This window comes from Debaryomyces fabryi (genome assembly GCF_001447935.2).
Source record: "Debaryomyces fabryi strain CBS 789 chromosome Unknown contig00111, whole genome shotgun sequence".
NCBI lineage: Eukaryota > Fungi > Ascomycota > Pichiomycetes > Serinales > Debaryomycetaceae > Debaryomyces > Debaryomyces fabryi.
This window is the reverse complement of record NW_015385537.1, coordinates 1-17,744: the sequence shown is the minus strand read 5'-3', so window position 1 is coordinate 17,744 and position 17,744 is coordinate 1. Positions and strand designations below refer to the sequence as shown.

Genomic DNA, 17,744 nt, shown 5'->3' with positions numbered 1-17,744 from the left:
TTATTGTTGGAACCAAATTGATTGGTTAATATAAAAATGGTTTTGTGTAACATTAAATAAATTTCATCCAATAATCAACTTAGCGAATAATTCAAAACGATACTAGGTATAATTGAAAGATATCAATATAATATCTAACTACTAAGAAATGTCAGGAGGTCCTGTTCCAGTCTGGAAGAAATACACAACTGGCTCGACCGGTGTCTGGGAAAAATTAAGAAAGGTATTGTCCTTAGTCCCAAACAGATCTTCAGGTAACCCAATTGTTTCGCTCTACAGAAAGTCACCTCCAGGTGATCGTATCGAAGACGGGAAGAACTACGGAAACCCTGTAACCTTCCCAGCTGGTGATATCAAGGGGAACCCATTTTATAAGAGGGATTACAGAAGAAACTATCCTCAAGTACACGGCTTCAACCAAACCAAGGTTTCGGGATTGTTGCAATTAGGATCGGCAGAAAACCCAAGAATTTCCATCGGAGACAAAGGTACCAAGGAATTATCTGTATTTATTGATCCATCCCAAGAAGTCAGTTTGTCCACCACTTTAAACTCTGTTTCCCCATCCGTTCTTAGGGGTGAATTATTGGGTAAGGAAGGTGAACCAATTGTTGCTCCATCTTTAAAGAAGTTTCACTGGACCATTTTGCAAGAACCTCAACATGGTATGTTTACCGACAATTACCCATGTCGTATGTTTACTGAAGCTAAACCTCAACAATAGATATTCATAATTCTTACCATAGTTGGCTGCATCTTTTTCTTCACTTACATTATTCATCATACAGATTTTAGTTTATTTAATATGTTTTAGTTATTTACATTAATAACACATAGGTTCATTATTACACTTGTAGACTAAGTCTTAAACTGATGGATGGAAATATTCCACCAAGACCATAAGTTGCATACCAAATACATAGATATTTTAGAACTTGAGCCTGTTCACTATCACAAGTGAACAGAATATTATCAGCTTCCATAAATTCTTTTAACGTACGTAAAGTTTCACAAGGATGTATGTAAAACCAGACACTGCTGTCATATATTAAATGATGTGAATCCAAAGTTATGGTTGGACCCAAATTCAGATCATCGTTTAAGTTTAAAACTGAATAATAGTTAGAAATAAGTTCTTCTGTAGACGTAATTGGAGTTACTCCTGCTTCATCTATATTTCCTCCAATCGATCTACTGCTATCTTGAAATACACGGAAATATAATACAGGAACCATATAAAAATCGTCATATGATATCGTGAAATCGACAAGCAAACTGGTAGGTAAAGAAAATCCAGAAATACATATTCTTGTTAGCATGTAAATCTTTTTCTGGATCTTCGTGTTTAAATTCAATTCCTTTTTATAATTATTGATAATATCAAAATTTGCATCTGATATTTCTGAATTCGAATTCGATGTAACTAACCTTAAATTTTGCAATAAAAGTTCATTAAACTCATCAATATGATCATTGAACTGACAGTTGGTGATTCTGCCATCTTTGATCATATCTCTTAATAGGCTCTGCAGCTTGGAAAGCAGTACTAAATATCAATTAATATGATTTATTACTTAATGTACAGGATACATATAAATACCAATTTGATTTTTCATATTTGCAAGTATATTGAATTAATTAGGCTATATAGAATGGTAATAATTTACCGATATTTTGACTACGTCATGAGAAAATGTCAAACAATAACAAAAATCATAATTGAATACGTATCTTTGCTGATACGCATACTAACGAAACCTTTATTCGAAAGTTTGAGTGAAATGGTGTACGATAGAAACTCTCAGCACAAGCAGCGTAAGTTATGCAAGAAGTTAGAACAAGCTTATTTAGCAAGACCAATTCTGCCTCGAAATAAATATGACCGGCAAACCAACTCGTCAATATGCCACAGGCCTAATCACCGATTCTGTTTTAATGAACAATCGCTCAATCGCACGCTTGCCGATTGTCAGACTGACCACTATCATTCATTTTGATGTCTCACCTTCTTCCTCCTCCTCTATTCCTGCGCTATTTGGAGTCGATTCATTAAGCAAACTCAGCTTACCGTTGTACAATATACCCGCATTACTGCCACTGATCGAATTTCTATTATAAATTTCTTTCACCTTCTCAGCGTTTGGATGCTTCATAGGAATTCCGCCTGGAATACCCTTATTCGAAGATCCCATTTGCTTTTGCATGGCATAGTCTCCACTGTCAAAGTATTTTTTATCTTGGAATTTAGAAGTCAATATTTGCTGAGTCGTGGGTAATTTCCCGTACATCTTGTAAATTCTTAATTCTTGAGGAGATAATTTAGATAAATCCAACCCCTGTGTATTCTTGGGTGGTCCCAAGGGATCATCTTCATGCATTGACATATTTATTTACTAAATTCTTTGTTCAATAACCTAGATGGTAATAGATTCTATATAGATAATGGCTATCGAATTCTAACTGACCAGTTTTAAGGAGATAATAGTATCACGTGACCAAATATTGTACTTTTAGCTGGTCTACGTAAATAGTATACCGAAGAGCCATGGAACTATGGTTACTAGTAAGATGGAAAGATCTACCATGTAGACTATGTAAGCATACAACTCCAATGGTATTGGAATCCATTTACAAGGCATTTTTGTAATGTAGAGCTGAAATTGAATTTCCTCGATAGAATCGTAATACTGAGTGCTGTAGGTATGGATGTCACTTGAAATTTCAACTTCAAGGTATATGTCGAAGGGGTCTTCAGTATGTTCTAAGCGCAAGTCAGATAACTTATAAAAGGAATGATCAATGCGAAAATCAACTGGAGTAATGGCGGGCCAACATATCTTTATGTAGAGCAAATCGTCTGATTTAAAAGTTTCATCATGGTAATTATTCAATCTAACCAAGAGCTTTTGTGGCGGATGTAATAGTGGATTGTAGACCAATGATACAGCATTGGAGATATTATCGGATGGTGGAATGTTTCGGATGGGAAAATCTAATAAAACTGAATGGGTCTTATTTAAAGTATGAACAGATCGATGATGCAAGTCGTGAGGATTTATGGCGTTGGGGTGGGAAGGAATACTAAAATAATGGGGAACTTGTAGCAAATACGTTTCAGTGTTTGCAGTAACTAGAAACGGCAACACGCCTAGCACCACATACAATGCAGCAATTAATTGTACCATGATGAATGATTAAGATTAAGGTCTGTAAGTCAAATCTGTTGAAATGAAATACATTTCGTTTTATATACAGGATAAAATTAAAGGATGCAAAAGAGCTAGATAAAGAGTTGGATAAGCTATCTATGTAGCAGAAATTAGTGGTGTGACAAATGGTGGAGTGAAGTTCGTAACACCAATTTCATCCAAGGAAAATGGGTTTTTGAGTTTTGAAGAATATCACGAATTAATTTGTCATTATTGGGTGTAGATGAGGAATCGGTAACACATAAGTCCAATACTTTCAAATTATTGTCTTCAAGTAAACTCATATAAGAATTGAAATTTTTCAAATTTAAGAGCCACCCAGAGAGCCTTAGATATATTAAATCAGGGAAGTGATTTCCAATAAATCTGGCCAACTGTTTGGTTGATAAAGGTTTTAGCCACAGCTGATCAAAGTTGGTAAATAAAATTGATAATTCTTGTATAGCAGTATATTGAGAATTTGTAGGATTTTCTAGGAATTTGGTAAATCGTTCCAGTAATATGAATGAGTTATTATTTGTATACTGGATGAATAATTTATTCAACGAGTTATTAATATTAAATTGACTTAAATCAAAGGGGTATTCCCAAGTACAATCAACAAGGAATAACTTACTTAGATGAGTAAGGTGTAAGCCTGTTTCATTCTCCCAATTGAAGTGATAATTATTGAGTGTTAAGGTTGTCAAATTAGGCATTTTATCTAGGTGAGACAGATTGAAGAGTTTTACATTGGTAGATGCCAATTTATGGCTGATACGTTTAGGATTATTGGAACTGGAGATCAAATTAGCAGCCGCCTCCGATTCATGATGTCCTGCCTCATAGTATAGTGTTAAACCAGCAATATCTGCACTCTCTCTATATTTTAGCCAATTCGAGGAACTGGATGAATTGACTAGAAGTCGTGACAAATTGGGAAAATACGTCCGTAAAATAGGAAAAATATCAATTTGCCATTCGCCATAGGAATAGCTATCCACTATACGTACTTGCGATATAAATCGATTGAGTCCGACAATGATGGAAGACGGTTTTAGCTTTGTCAAATCGTACCACGTACATTTTATTTTATTGAAAGCAAAACGAACTAGCTCCTCTCGATGTTGCTTATTCACACATGAAAGATTTGTAATATCAATGGGCGATAATTGTTGAAAACAAATAATTAAAATATCGGTAGGTAAATTTAGTATACAAATGTCCACTCGGCGCCGTTTACCAGTATTATCGGACTGATATGTTCTTTTATTCATTGCAATAAGGATAACGTCAGAAAGCACGAACGAATGTGAATAACCAATATATATAGTAAAGATATGTATTCCAATACGATTTTCATACAGTTTGCAAGGAATATACGACAGGATTTAATTAATGTTAGGAATCCAATAATGATTATAATTCACCCTGAAATGTTTAATCCTCCGTTCATAAGTGCAATTAACTCTGTATATAACGAAGTACCGGATAGTAATATATGGTTACTAGTAAAACTTCTATGTTGTGGATTAGATATAGTGTATAGTATGATTCGGATGGTGGTGGCTAGTATGCTTAGCGGAATGATAATGGTTAGCTACGTAGTTCTAACGATATTTCTATATGTCACTTTAAGAAGGCGTTGGAGGGTCTTGGTTGAATTTATAAAGAATGATATGCTAATTATCTGATGTCCTTATCAAGTATCTAGAATGTTATTATGGTAAATATAAAATATATATTCGTGGTTGTGCATTCGGTGACTCGAGCTAATCGACGATCAAAAAGCGACCGATTCATTTAATCCAAATTATCTACAAATATTCGTCACTACAAGTCCTATATTTCAAATTATTTACTCCTAGAACTTTTCTAGAAAGTAAGCTAGTCAAGACAATAAGAGCATCGATTTCTTACCAAACCCCGAGTCGTGCTATTAAGTTCTGGCACGCATAATTTAAAATACCAATTCCACGAAATATTTCGTCGATATTACTATACCGCCATTCGCAAAATCCATATACAAACAGACCGTCTAAGCTGGAATCAATCCTATGCATTTGTATAACAGAATCATGAATACTTCGAAGCTGCTGACCAACCAACCGCCGAATATAATCAAATACTCCGTTCTTGTGTCGATTACTATCATAGTAGCAAATTTATTGCTTCAACGATGCTTAAACTACAGTTTGTTGAGTTATATACGTCCTACGTGGTTTAGCAGCACTACACCCTCCACTAATGTCCTCTTCACGTCTTTCGAGTTTGATCCCATAGAAAGGTTCAACCTCGACAATCTTAAATACGGATGGATCATAACCGCACTTGCAATTGTATTACTTGCGTTGATTATAGGGTGCTAATTTCCCGAAGTCCCATGATGCATTTAACCTGGAAATGTTCCATGGCCCAGCGGTATACATCCGTTTCTAACGCCGTCTTTTCAACCACCAATCACTCCCCACCAATTTTATATTGCAAATCATCGCCCAGAATAATCTCGGCCGAATTCCGTCAGTACGTTGAAAAATTGCACCCCGGGGCTTTTGTGGAACAAGCATCATTACAGTGCATACCTATATGACCCTGTTATGCCGTGGCACAAATATCGACAACTACGAGCTCACGGCTACAACTCGCTTAACTAACGCTTATCGTAACCTAGATGATGGTAATTATTCATTTCGCCGTAATTAGACAGATGAAATATCTTATGTCATATCCGCCTTCCCTTTCGCTAAGACGTGTGTTGATAACGCCACACCGTTTAAAGTATGGTTATAGCTAATTTTTGGATGTCTCATGCGCAATATGTGACAATTGTGGCCTTAATTGCTATTTTATAATAGCCACAGTTCTTTTTACATAAATTTCTGAATCCTGCGTTCATGTTTGAAGCCCTTTTAGGCTGCTATGAAAACTCTTTTGATCATCTCCTTCGATAATTATGTCCATATATATGCTTGTGAAGTATTGAAGATCGCTGGATTTTTTTTGGGGAAATTATATCAAGTGTCAAGAAATCTCTAAGTATTTCCAAGAATTTTCAAGCATTTTCAAGCATTTTAAACCGTTTTATACTATTATAATTGTAGATTTGTGATACAATTAGAAGATATAGTAATAAGGTTTATGGAATAAGTTGGTATATCGAATTACATTAATTAGTTCATACAAACTATTTCACTCGCTACCAGTACTTTTACGTTGGTTGATTGTACTGCATTGATAATTTATAGTCAATTTTGATTAGATACGAATTGGAAAGATAGACATAAAATGGGATCTATTTCTAACCCAGATAGTCGTTATTATAGGAGTTCTAGTGACTCGCCAGGAGTGTACGGTGGCCCTTTTGATAAGGATTTTGACAAGTTGAGTGCATCACAACAAGATCTTGCCAAGGAAAAGATGTCTGAAAAAGACATAGAGTTGGCCAACGATGAGTTTATCGAGGCACAAATCATTGAAGAGTCGCAACATCAAATCAACTACAGGAATTGCTCTTGGCAAAAAACTGCTGGGTTGTTGTTCTCTGAGTATATTTGTTTGGCTATTATGTCATTTCCTTGGTCGTACTCGGTTCTAGGATTAGTGCCGGGTTTGATCTTGACAGTGTTTGTATCGCTTACCGTGTTGTACACCGGTTTGATCATCACCGACTATGTTGCAGCATACCCCCATGTCACCAACGTTTGTGATATTGGACAACATCTTTTTTTTGGTTCTAAGGTAGTGTGGTATGTCACTGCTTTGATGTTTTTACTTAATAATACTTTAATTCAAGCATTGCACGTCTTGACGGGTGCAAAGTACTTCAACACTATTAGTGATAATTCAACAATCTGTTCGATTGTTTTCGCGGTTGTTACCATGATAATATGTTTTTTGCTTTCCTTGCCAAGGACTTTTTCGTCGTTATCAAGTGTGGCATATTTTAGTGCCATTACTATGTTCATTGCGGTTCTTCTTTCGATGATTTTCGCTGGTATTCAGGAACATCCTAATGGGTATGACGAATTGAAAGAAGCTGTCAGCTGGAGACTTTTCCCTGCTAAGGGCACCACTTACGTTGAAGGAATGTCTGCATTTTTGAACATTGTGTATACCTTTGTTGGACAAATCACATACCCATCTTTTATCAGTCAAATGAAAAGACCAAAGGATTTCAAGAAAGCGTTGTACATTGTTACATTGTGTGAAGTTATAACATTCGCTCTTTGTGGGGCTATTGTCTATGTCTATGTGGGTGACGATTACATGGTTGCGCCAGCTTTCGGAGGATTGTCTGGAAACTATAAAAAGGTTGCATTCTCATTCGCTTTACCAACAATCCTTTTCTTAGGTTCGTTATACGGTAATGTTTCGTCGCAATTCTTGTTCCTTAAGATCTTCAACAAAGATTCTGCTCACAGAAACAATCATACTATTGTTGGTTGGGGTACCTGGATAGGTTTGAATCTTTTTCTTTGGGTCATTGCCTTCATTATTGCTGAAGTTATTCCTTTCTTCTCCGATTTACTTTCTTTAATGTGCTCACTTTTTGATTGTTGGTTCGGTTTTGTTTTCTGGGGTGTCGCATTCTTCAAGTTGAAGCGTTTACATTACTCTAAACTAGGTGAATCTAAGTTATCAGTGTTTAAAATATTCCATAGAGCAACACCTGTTGGAAAGGTAGAAGTTATTATAAATATATTCCTTATTGGTATTGGGATTTATATTTTAGGACCTGGATTATATGCTACTATTCAAAGTATTATCCTCTCCTATCAAGCTAATGCCTACGGATCAGTGTTTTCATGTGTGAGTAATGCCATCTAATATTTAATTCTGGTGTTCTTTTATTCGTTTTTATTCATTTATTTTTGATGCTTGAATTTGCATTCGCTATTTCTATTGATTTAGAATAGATCTATATATTTTAGATATAATATATTCGTAATTTGCGAATTTTATGAGAATAATACTTAATGTGAAAATTATCTGTAGTAAAATCGAGTCTAAAACAGACTGTTGTTTTTCTACCTATATGCATCTAAATTGTCTAAGTGATAAATATTGTCTAACTAGTTCAGGTATTTATAAAGATGAATCTTGGGTATCCCAAATTATCGTTACTGGTCCATCGTTTGTTAAGGAAACATCCATCATAGCTCCAAATTGTCCATCCTTTACTCTTTCTTCACTACCTAATCCAATTCTCAATTGGTTTAATAGTTCATCATACAAGCTTCGGGCATCCATACCTTTAGCTGCTTTATGGAAATCCGGTTTCGTTCCCTTTTTTATAGTACCATAGAGCGTAAATTGGGACACAGATAAAACTGACAAGGATGGATCATCAAGTAAGCTTTTTGCCCATGGTTTTCCATTCCACTTTTGTACAGATTCAGTCAGTGGTGGATTAGACATGTCTTCAAAACTCTAAGTCCCAATAATTTCTTTGTTAGCCTAGTTACGTCTTCCAAAGTATCCTTGGTTGAAATTCCGACAAGAATCATTAGACCCTTATTAATTCTTTCACGGTTAATCTCAATTCATTTGTAGCTTATGTTTATTATTTGCAAATACTTACGATGAGATGACCTTATCATCTACGACTACAGATGCTTGCTTAACTTTTTGAATAACAACTCTCATTATAATCTGAATTCTATAGCTTACGATAACTACAAATACCTGAAAATTTTAATCGCACAAAATTCTGCGGGTCTTTATTCATTCAAAACAAAAGTACAAAAGTATCTAATACCAGCGTAGATTTCTTTACCAACAGGAATAATATATTTACCGGGTAATAAAAATCCATGACTTCCACTGTCTCTTAATTTAAGTTGATATGCCCAATATGCTTTATTATGATACATAAAATCAAGGGCACTTCCTGATCCTAAATCTGGAAGCAAATCCAGATCCTTATCTTGACAAGCAGGTAAAACGTTATATGTCTTCCCTGTCTGCAACCTTATCGACTTTGCAATACCGTAAGCTAATTCAATTAAATTTTCCTCGTCTCTTGGATTTTCATTGCATGAGTAAGCATATGGGTAGAGTATTTCCTGTGAATATGAATGTAAATCAATATATCCGTAGATTTCATGATTATCGTTAGTTGCGTTTAAGTAATCGTTCCAAATTTTTGATTCGATTGCTTCAAATGGTGCTTCTCCGGAATAATCCTCACCGCATGCCCAATCAGAAGAATATGTCCAATGATAATCGTAAGAATGATCGATATCAATTCCAAAGCACCTCGGTAAGATAGTCTCTTGTCGATTCTTTCTCCATAATCTATCAGCATTCCACGTGTATTCGTATCCGTCAGGATTCAGGACTGGAATAAACAAGAAATCAAGATTGTCAAAAATAGTTGGATTTTCTTGATAATAGTTAAGCATTGAATAAATAGTATACAACACTGATGAAACTGAAATCCATTCTCTTGCGTGAACACCACCAGTGATGACAACGGTTTTCTTCTGTCCGTGTACAACACCGTCTTTTTTCACAGAAAAGTGTACCACTTTGTATGATCTATGTTCAAAAGTCTGTCCTATATCTTCCAACGTTACAATTTCTGGGAATGTTTGCTCTATTATTTCAAGCCACGCGTTGATAGTCTCCAAGGGACGATATTCTCTGAAGAATAATTCGGAAAATACATCTACTTCCATTGATTGAACAACCTCCGCTGTAGCCTCATGTTGGTAAAAATTCTTGCCAAATTTTTTACCCTTAATATTCTTTTGTTTCTTATAATCTTTGGGATATGTTTCGAACACCTTCTGTGCTAAGTCCTCTATGATTATATCGTACTTCAATTCATACTCCGGGGTGGTAAACCTTTCGACCAATTTAATTAAATTATCTTCATTTATCTGTAAATCAATAAAACTTTGTGTATGACTTCTACTCCAAACTTTGTATTGTATCTCTTGGCGTCTTTCACCTTCGTTGCTTAACAAAAATCTTCTTAAACAATCATTTCCAGTAAAGTTGACTCTAACGACAATATCATCTGTATATTGTAATAATTCTATTGGCAATTCATTATCCGGAATCGTAGAATAATGTTCAAATTCTGTCTTTTCATGATTATGATATGTTGCTTGAAATTGGTCCAATATCTTATCCATGAATTGATTAGCTTGTGGGGATAAATGGTCTACCATTTTAAAAGGAAATTGCCAACTATATATCCCCCTGATAAAACACACTAGCGTCATAACTAGTATATTAAATTTAGTAGCAACCATCTTGACTCTAGTAGTATACTATAATGAAAATAGATATATAATTATCATGAAAGGATTATAAGTTGAGAGTCCGTTACTGAAATTCACGTGCTATATGGGATTTTTTAATTTGCCTATAGATAGTGATAAAAAGTATCAAGATAATAAGAAGAGACAGATGGAGCTGGACAAACGCTTAGCCCTAAGGATAAGTTGGAACTTATGGGGCTTATATGTATGTGTATCTGGATTGGTGGAATCAATTTTGTTACCATTACCTCCGCACTTGATTAAAGGTGGTGATTGGCAATTTTTGACAAATACTTCACTATTGGTGACATGTTTATGTATGATTTGTATCACTTGTACCAGCGTAGTGAAAGTGCTTCGAATTAAGTATGGGAAATTTGAAGAATATGTTAAAAATCTTGAAAATTTGTGTTGCAATTTAGAGTTCATTGTAACGGTCACTTATTGGTCAATAATTTTGTTCTGCCCTGATATGCTTAATGGTAAATCCTTCGATGTTTCATGGATATTAGACTTAAAAATTCATTTATTCCCGTATATATTTTTACTTATAGATGTACTTTTGATAAGAAATAATCAAGATATGAATTCTACTGACTTCGCAGCCACGTTTGGCTTCTCGGTGATATTTTTGGGGCTATATTGGTCGTTGATAGAAATAAATACGTCTGTCTTAAACAAGGATGGACTCACCAAATTTCCGTATCCTTTCTTGAATGATAGTGACTTTTTACATAGGACTGCTTGGTTGTTTGTGTTTATTGGGCTTGGTTTGATAAACCATGTTATTCTTTATCATTCAATAAGGGTCACAGCAAATACCAAGCGTCACTTAGATTGAAATCTGTGTTTATCACTCTACATCAGTGCTAGTGCTACACATCTTTCTGATAATAACAATTCATATAGTAATTATAGGAAAAAAAAATTAAATCACTAGTCTTTATGTATCATTCTATATCTCTTTTTTGCTTATATCTTCAATCGTGGAATCTTGTGGGCTTTTCACAAGTACAGAATAAATCTTAGACATAAGTAAGAACTGCACGAATGCCGAACCACCTACTATGACAAAAATCAAGGCACGTAATCCGTTGTGTGGTACGTTTAAAAATGCATACGGATAGGAACTGCCATTCTCGACGTCAACTAAGTATTCTAACAAACACCAATAAGCTGCAGTAAGGGCAAAGCAAATACCGAATGCGGTCCTGGTTCTAATTTTCCATCTTGGCATGAATACAAGATAATCGATTAATAATGAGATCACAGGCATTAAATGAATTGCTAAATCCGCTGACATGGGTATTGGATAAAGTGAAGTATCTTCAACTAATAAACGAAGACAAAACAACCTTAATGGCCAATAAACCATAGTTACAATTGATTCAAGAGCCAACCCGATCGGATGTAAATTATTTTTCAAACTGAAGAGCCTTTCAGATTTGGTGATATGAGCAATAAATCCAACAACGAATACAGCAAGTGAATATACTAAGCTTAAATTTGTTAAAAATTGCCAGTGTCCAGCATCAACTAAATGCGGTGGTAATGGTAGGGTCAATATGGTGCTATGAAATCCATATGCTCCGATTACAATTGACAAGAAGTCAATAAAAGTAATTATAGGGTTCCCGACAACTCTTTGTGTCATATTATGGAATTAGAAATCTCTATACCTGAAGACTGAAGAAGAGTAGAATAAATTTTCGAAGGGTGAAGCAAACAAAATTGCAAAATGCATGAGACTCGGTGAGAATGTGGTCAATTAATGAAATTTGATTACCGGATCCCGCGCACACTCGAACTATGTGTATAGTGTTAGACTTATTATTATTACTATATACGTTACTAATGTCTAATGATGACGTCCAAATATCCTGGAGAAATCTCTAGATTTGGACCTGGATCTAGATCTCGATCTCGATTCGCTCAATAGGAATTTGGGAATGTCTTCTTTGTTAGAAGGTGCCTGTGGCCTTCCTCTGTCTTCTATATCCTTTTTAAAAGGCTGGTTTTCCTTCGTAGACGGTATGGCCCTACCTCTCTCGGAGTGTGCTAATGACGACATATCAGTATACGAACTGGATCTGGAAGATGACGGACTTAACGAAGTGACGAAATTTAATTTAGTTTTACGTTTGTGCTTGTCTTTCGTATAAGTTCCGCTTATATCAATGCTGCTGAGCCAATCTTGGAAATACAGCTCAGACTCTATTGGGTGTTGAAGTAATTCAACGTAGTTGTAAGTTGGTTTGACTATAATTACCGGTACTAATGCACATTCTAAAAAGTGCTTCGACATGGAAGACTTAGATGAGAAGAATTTGGAGTGGCCTGCATTGGCTTTATCTCCATAATGTCGAGTACCTATAATCATCATCGCCGGACTATACTCATCTATTGCCTTCTTTAGAAGTTTTTGGGGTTTACCGATAACCACTTCAAATACCAACGAAACTTTCTTAAAATGCGTATTCAATACTTCAATCTTGTTAAGCGCTTTATTGGCTTGACGTTTGTCAATGAATTCGTGTTGCTTCTCATCAAGAACTTGCAAAATGATCACGGTATCACCATGAACAATCATCTCATCAAATAGCCATTCAATTGCCTTTAACGACTCTATGCCATTGTCAAACCCCGCCAAAAATGTCTTGTTATTTCTTCTAAATCTAAAGTGTGGATGTTTAACCTTAAAAGTTAACGATTTTCTATGACTATCAGTAGACGTATCGAAAGAAATTCCTCGTTCAAATGACTTAATTCTTTTCATTTCTGGTCTAACCCTAGAACCTGGCGTCGCTAAAGAGCCCAAAGCTGAAGATGACTGTGAACCCATAAGCTTTGATCCGATGCTCGGAGAAGGCGATGGAGATCCTAGAGTAGACGCAATACTAGGTGATGTCGCCGAAGTATGTGCCAAAATAGAATTAAAGTAGTCAGAGGTAGGTGTAAAGCTTCCATTTGGGGAAGCCAATGGACTCGAAGGATCAGGGGAACTCAATGCATCTGAGTCGTAGTCATCGTAATACAATCTTCCCAATAGATCTGAAGAATTATTCTCCAGTTTGTATAAATCCACCGTCTCATTGCTTGTATGATAAAGTAGCGCATTTAGTCTAGTATTGACCTCTGTTTCCGTTTCTGGCTCGTCCTTTCCTTTTTTATGCCCACGCCCTTTCTTTATATGTGCATCTGTCGTTTGGTGTTCTTTTTCTTCTTTCGAGTCTGTTTCTATGTCTTCATCACCCTTTTCATCGCCCTTATCATTCTCTTTATCCTTTTCCGTTTCTTTATCTTTACCGTGTCGTAAAACGGGATGTGACCGTATCGGAGAATTTGGATTATAGTAACTCTGCGTCTTCGGAGGACCAAAAAAATTAACCATGTTTGAACCTTAAATCTCCAAATTTAACCTTAAGATATCGTCCAATATATACAAATCTTCCTGAAATTTCACCGCTTCAGATAAACATTGGTTTATCGCTTAAATGTCAAATCAATATTTACCATATATGAAGGGGCGTGAAAGGAAAAGTCGATTTTATCAAGGTCGTGTGATCTACCAATCAATAAAATCTGGAGATTGCAAAAGCCGAAGAAGACCACTAATGGAGGTCAATATGGGGGTTATTCGTAACGATTATATATATATACATGGGGTTCCAAGCAGAATGAACGCTTCAGAGAGATTTTTCTATAAAAAATTATTTATCAGTAGATACTTCCGGCTCAATATATCTCCCGTTATCTACCTTACTATTATGCTCAACAATGCCCCAAAGCCTGTCCATTTTCAACCCACCAATATCATCAGCAACAAAGTATTTTCTCTTCACACCAGATTCCTTTTCCACTTCCTCCCACGATGCATATGGGCTCAATAAAGGAAACCGTGGTGGATCTACGAGCTTCAATGACTTGTTGTCGGTGATTGTCAAAAGTTCATTGTACGTCTTTCCCCCGGTAGCATTTAATTTTTCCATGATCAATTTTTCGTCTGCCAACAAGTTTTCAAGTGTCTGGGGTTTCTCCTTGTCGTATAACCTGAATATCCTTGTCACGTAGTCCCGGGTCTTAATTTGTACAAAGTATGCGGGCGCAGTGCAAGAAATCAACGTTGCAATGGCATAAATATCGTCAAACTGGACCGACTCGTAGAAGAGCTTAGCTCCGTAGCACCCCAAAACGGCAAAGCTTAGGGTGAGTCTTTTCAACATGGCAACATACTTGGCTCCTGGTGCCTCGTACAATGCCAGGTATGATAGTCTGTAGTTCGATGGTAGTGGAGTGTTTCTGATAGAATTCGGTTTACGAATATGCACAATATCATTGAACAACGTTGGGGACCAAGGATCGTTTTCTGACATGATTTCATCACTGTTCACCGTGGAATCGGACAGTCTGTAACTTGTATTGTGACTCTTGTTTCGTACGGCACATGCGTTAAAATAACGCATAAGCGTTATAGGCCTGGAAACTCTATTTGATATACCGAGTTTAAGCATTGAAAATGACGTTATAAGTGGCTATATAGGAGTTATATGAGATGATTTATGCCCTTCGTGTAGTATTAGGACTTTTTTTTGTATATCTCGATTATGTAATCGGCATCCAGCGAATATTACACAAAACTAATTATCATTTCTTCAAGAAAACAACGCCATCCATAAAATTTTTAAAGCGGTAATAGTAAGATTGCATATTAAAGCTTGTATCGCCATTGATAAATCAATCAAACCATCATGGACTCAGATACTACCAGTAAATTTATTCCAGAATATCGTCGTACTAATTTTAAGAACAAGGGACGTTTCCAGAGTGATGAATTGAGAAGAAGAAGAGAGACGCATCAAGTCGATTTGAGAAAGCAAAAGAGAGAAGAAGTGTTATCTAAAAGAAGAAACTTCAACAGTGAGACCGCAGGAAATGATTCAGAAGATGAGGATGAATTCAATGCCAACAGCAACAGTGATGAAAATCAGTTTTACAACAAGTTACAGCAAGAATTGCCAAAGATGATGGAAATGATCCAAGCGTCAGATTTTGATAACCAATTGGCGGCTACTGTGAAGTTCCGTCAGATATTGTCTCGTGAACACAACCCACCTATCAACTTGGTTATTAGATGTGGGGTTATTCCAACGTTAGTGGAGTTTATGAGGGATAGCCATCCGGATATGTTACAATTGGAAGCAGCATGGGCATTGACCAACATTGCTTCGGGTAATTCAGACCAAACGAGAGTTGTCGTTGAATCTGGTGCTGTACCATTATTTGTTCAATTGTTATATTCTCAATCGTTAGAAGTGAAAGAACAAGCCATATGGGCCTTGGGTAACGTTGCAGGGGACCTGGCTGACTATAGAGATTTCGTCTTAGCGTGTGATGCAATGGCTCCAGTTTTGTCTTTATTTAACAGTACAAAAATGTCATTGATTAGAACTGCCACTTGGACCTTATCCAATTTATGTAGAGGTAAGAATCCTCAACCAGACTGGTCGGTTGTTCAACAGGCAATCCCAACATTAGCAAAGTTGATATACTCTGTTGATACTGAAACATTGGTAGATGCTTGTTGGGCTGTTTCGTACTTATCTGATGGCACAACTGAAGCAATCCAGGCCGTTGTTGATGCTAGAATTCCGCATAGATTAGTTGAATTATTAGGCCATGAATCAACCTTAGTTCAAACTCCTGCTTTAAGGGCTATTGGTAATATAGTAACTGGTAATGATGTTCAAACTCAAATAGTTATAAACGCTGGAGTATTGCCAGCATTAGCTCCGTTATTAAACTCTCCAAAAGAAACTATTAGAAAGGAAGCATGTTGGACAATTTCTAATATCACTGCTGGTAATACTGATCAAATTCAAGCTGTTATTGATGCCAACTTAATTCCTCAAATTATTAGGTTGTTGATAAACGGTGATTACAAAACCAAGAAAGAGGCTTGTTGGGCGATATCGAATGCTTCTTCTGGTGGTTTGACGAGACCGGACCAGATTCGTTACTTGGTTAGCCAAGGATGTATTAAGCCATTGTGTGACTTATTGGCGGTTGCTGATACTAAGATTATTGAAGTTACTTTAGACTCATTAGAAAATATCTTGAAGATGGGTGAGATGGATAAAGAATCGAGAAATGCATCTGTTAACGAAAATGCCTTATACATTGAGGAAGCTGGTGGTATGGAAAAGATCTTTGAATGTCAAGCAAACGAAAATGAAAAAATCTACGAAAAGGCCTACTCTATTATCGAAAAGTACTTTTCTGAGGAGGATGATCAAATTGATGATGAAGGCGTTGCTCCTCAAGCTTATGGCGATGCTTTTGGTTTCGGGGTTGATCCAAACCAACAGCAACAAAACTTCCAATTTTAATAATTCAATTATTTAATCTACTGTATTGTTATTTATCTCATTGGTAATGATACAATCTTCTCTATAATCTTATAATCTTATAACCTATAACGTACGACTTATAATTTATAAATTATAACTTTTGATCTTATAATTCTCATCTCTGGTATAGCGTATTTAACGTATATATTTCTGCATCTCTAATAAATTTAATATCTCTCATATCTAGGCCAGTACAGCACGAACATCCATACACCTCAAATAAATAAATTACCTCATTTCCGGCTATTAATCCCACCGACCCAACCGACTAGTTTAACCCGATTAGTAAAGGCAATTAATCTTTTGGGAATGTCAAAAGCTTATATAATCATATGACACAAGTTCTTTTTTCTTCTCACCAATAAGCTTTAAACTATTTATTAAGTACTTATTAAATGTAGGTAAAAAAGATTACAATCACCAATTGGGACATCAGAACTACTATTTTCTTAGCATAAATATTTAAAACTATATGTTGCAGGCAAGATTACTTATCTGTATCTGTACATAATCGTATGTCAAAACCTATTGAAAATTTTCAATTAGCGAGCATACAGTGCTGGTGAGCGCTTATTGTAGCGAAGGATAAACCGGCAAAATGTACACAGTATCGGTGCGAAAGATTTTGGAAAAGGAAATTCTGTGTATTTTTGTTATTAAATATGAAATTAATCCGCTTTTTTTCATTTTTTCTTTATACTAATAGTTTATAGGTGGATATTAAAATGAAATTATCTAGTATTATAATTGGATTGACATCTGCTGCAGCCGTTGCTTCGGCTGCTAAGGACGAAGCTTCTACTGTCACTGTTACTGCCACTGGTACTAACACCCATAAGGACGGTAGATTCGACAAGACCAAGCCAGCTACCACATCT

At 35.9% G+C, this 17,744-nt stretch overlaps 12 protein-coding genes across 12 annotated transcripts; 4 read left to right on the top strand and 8 right to left on the bottom strand.

Annotated features, from left to right (window-relative positions):
• Positions 1–148: 148 nt before the first annotated feature.
• Positions 149–724, top strand: NUO2 (Nuo2p; the record flags this gene model as incomplete). The annotated part of the gene is made up of 1 exon (XM_015613117.1): positions 149–724. One exon carries the CDS (start codon positions 149–151, stop codon positions 722–724), a length of 576 nt encoding a protein of 191 aa, XP_015466058.1.
• A 121-nt stretch (positions 725–845) lies between these two features.
• On the bottom strand, positions 846–1,511 carry AC631_04287 (uncharacterized protein; the record flags this gene model as incomplete). Its single annotated transcript, XM_015613116.1, has 1 exon — positions 846–1,511. One exon carries the CDS (start codon positions 1,509–1,511, stop codon positions 846–848), a length of 666 nt encoding a protein of 221 aa, XP_015466057.1.
• Positions 1,512–1,988: 477 nt separating this feature from the next.
• Positions 1,989–2,384, bottom strand: AC631_04286 (phosphatase regulator; the record flags this gene model as incomplete). Its single annotated transcript, XM_015613115.1, has 1 exon — positions 1,989–2,384. One exon carries the CDS (start codon positions 2,382–2,384, stop codon positions 1,989–1,991), a length of 396 nt encoding a protein of 131 aa, XP_015466056.1.
• Positions 2,385–3,319: 935 nt separating this feature from the next.
• Positions 3,320–3,907, bottom strand: AC631_04285 (uncharacterized protein; the record flags this gene model as incomplete). Its single annotated transcript, XM_015613114.1, has 1 exon — positions 3,320–3,907. The coding sequence occupies one exon, from the start codon at positions 3,905–3,907 to the stop codon at positions 3,320–3,322; it is 588 nt and encodes a 195-aa protein (XP_015466055.1).
• Positions 3,908–6,473: 2,566 nt separating this feature from the next.
• AC631_04284 (uncharacterized protein) lies at positions 6,474–8,015 on the top strand (the record flags this gene model as incomplete). Its single annotated transcript, XM_015613113.1, has 1 exon — positions 6,474–8,015. One exon carries the CDS (start codon positions 6,474–6,476, stop codon positions 8,013–8,015), a length of 1,542 nt encoding a protein of 513 aa, XP_015466054.1.
• Positions 8,016–8,273: 258 nt separating this feature from the next.
• Positions 8,274–8,606, bottom strand: AC631_04283 (uncharacterized protein; the record flags this gene model as incomplete). The annotated part of the gene is made up of 1 exon (XM_015613112.1): positions 8,274–8,606. The coding sequence occupies one exon, from the start codon at positions 8,604–8,606 to the stop codon at positions 8,274–8,276; it is 333 nt and encodes a 110-aa protein (XP_015466053.1).
• Positions 8,607–8,908: 302 nt separating this feature from the next.
• Positions 8,909–10,366, bottom strand: ECM14 (putative metallocarboxypeptidase; the record flags this gene model as incomplete). The annotated part of the gene is made up of 1 exon (XM_015613111.1): positions 8,909–10,366. One exon carries the CDS (start codon positions 10,364–10,366, stop codon positions 8,909–8,911), a length of 1,458 nt encoding a protein of 485 aa, XP_015466052.1.
• Positions 10,367–10,544: 178 nt separating this feature from the next.
• Positions 10,545–11,300, top strand: AC631_04281 (uncharacterized protein; the record flags this gene model as incomplete). Its single annotated transcript, XM_015613110.1, has 1 exon — positions 10,545–11,300. The coding sequence occupies one exon, from the start codon at positions 10,545–10,547 to the stop codon at positions 11,298–11,300; it is 756 nt and encodes a 251-aa protein (XP_015466051.1).
• A 114-nt stretch (positions 11,301–11,414) lies between these two features.
• AC631_04280 (uncharacterized protein) lies at positions 11,415–12,113 on the bottom strand (the record flags this gene model as incomplete). The annotated part of the gene is made up of 1 exon (XM_015613109.1): positions 11,415–12,113. The coding sequence occupies one exon, from the start codon at positions 12,111–12,113 to the stop codon at positions 11,415–11,417; it is 699 nt and encodes a 232-aa protein (XP_015466050.1).
• A 204-nt stretch (positions 12,114–12,317) lies between these two features.
• Positions 12,318–13,850, bottom strand: AC631_04279 (uncharacterized protein; the record flags this gene model as incomplete). The annotated part of the gene is made up of 1 exon (XM_015613108.1): positions 12,318–13,850. The coding sequence occupies one exon, from the start codon at positions 13,848–13,850 to the stop codon at positions 12,318–12,320; it is 1,533 nt and encodes a 510-aa protein (XP_015466049.1).
• A 319-nt stretch (positions 13,851–14,169) lies between these two features.
• Positions 14,170–14,832, bottom strand: AC631_04278 (uncharacterized protein; the record flags this gene model as incomplete). The annotated part of the gene is made up of 1 exon (XM_015613107.1): positions 14,170–14,832. One exon carries the CDS (start codon positions 14,830–14,832, stop codon positions 14,170–14,172), a length of 663 nt encoding a protein of 220 aa, XP_015466048.1.
• A 375-nt stretch (positions 14,833–15,207) lies between these two features.
• Positions 15,208–16,845, top strand: AC631_04277 (karyopherin alpha; the record flags this gene model as incomplete). The annotated part of the gene is made up of 1 exon (XM_015613106.1): positions 15,208–16,845. The coding sequence occupies one exon, from the start codon at positions 15,208–15,210 to the stop codon at positions 16,843–16,845; it is 1,638 nt and encodes a 545-aa protein (XP_015466047.1).
• Positions 16,846–17,744: the final 899 nt, after the last annotated feature.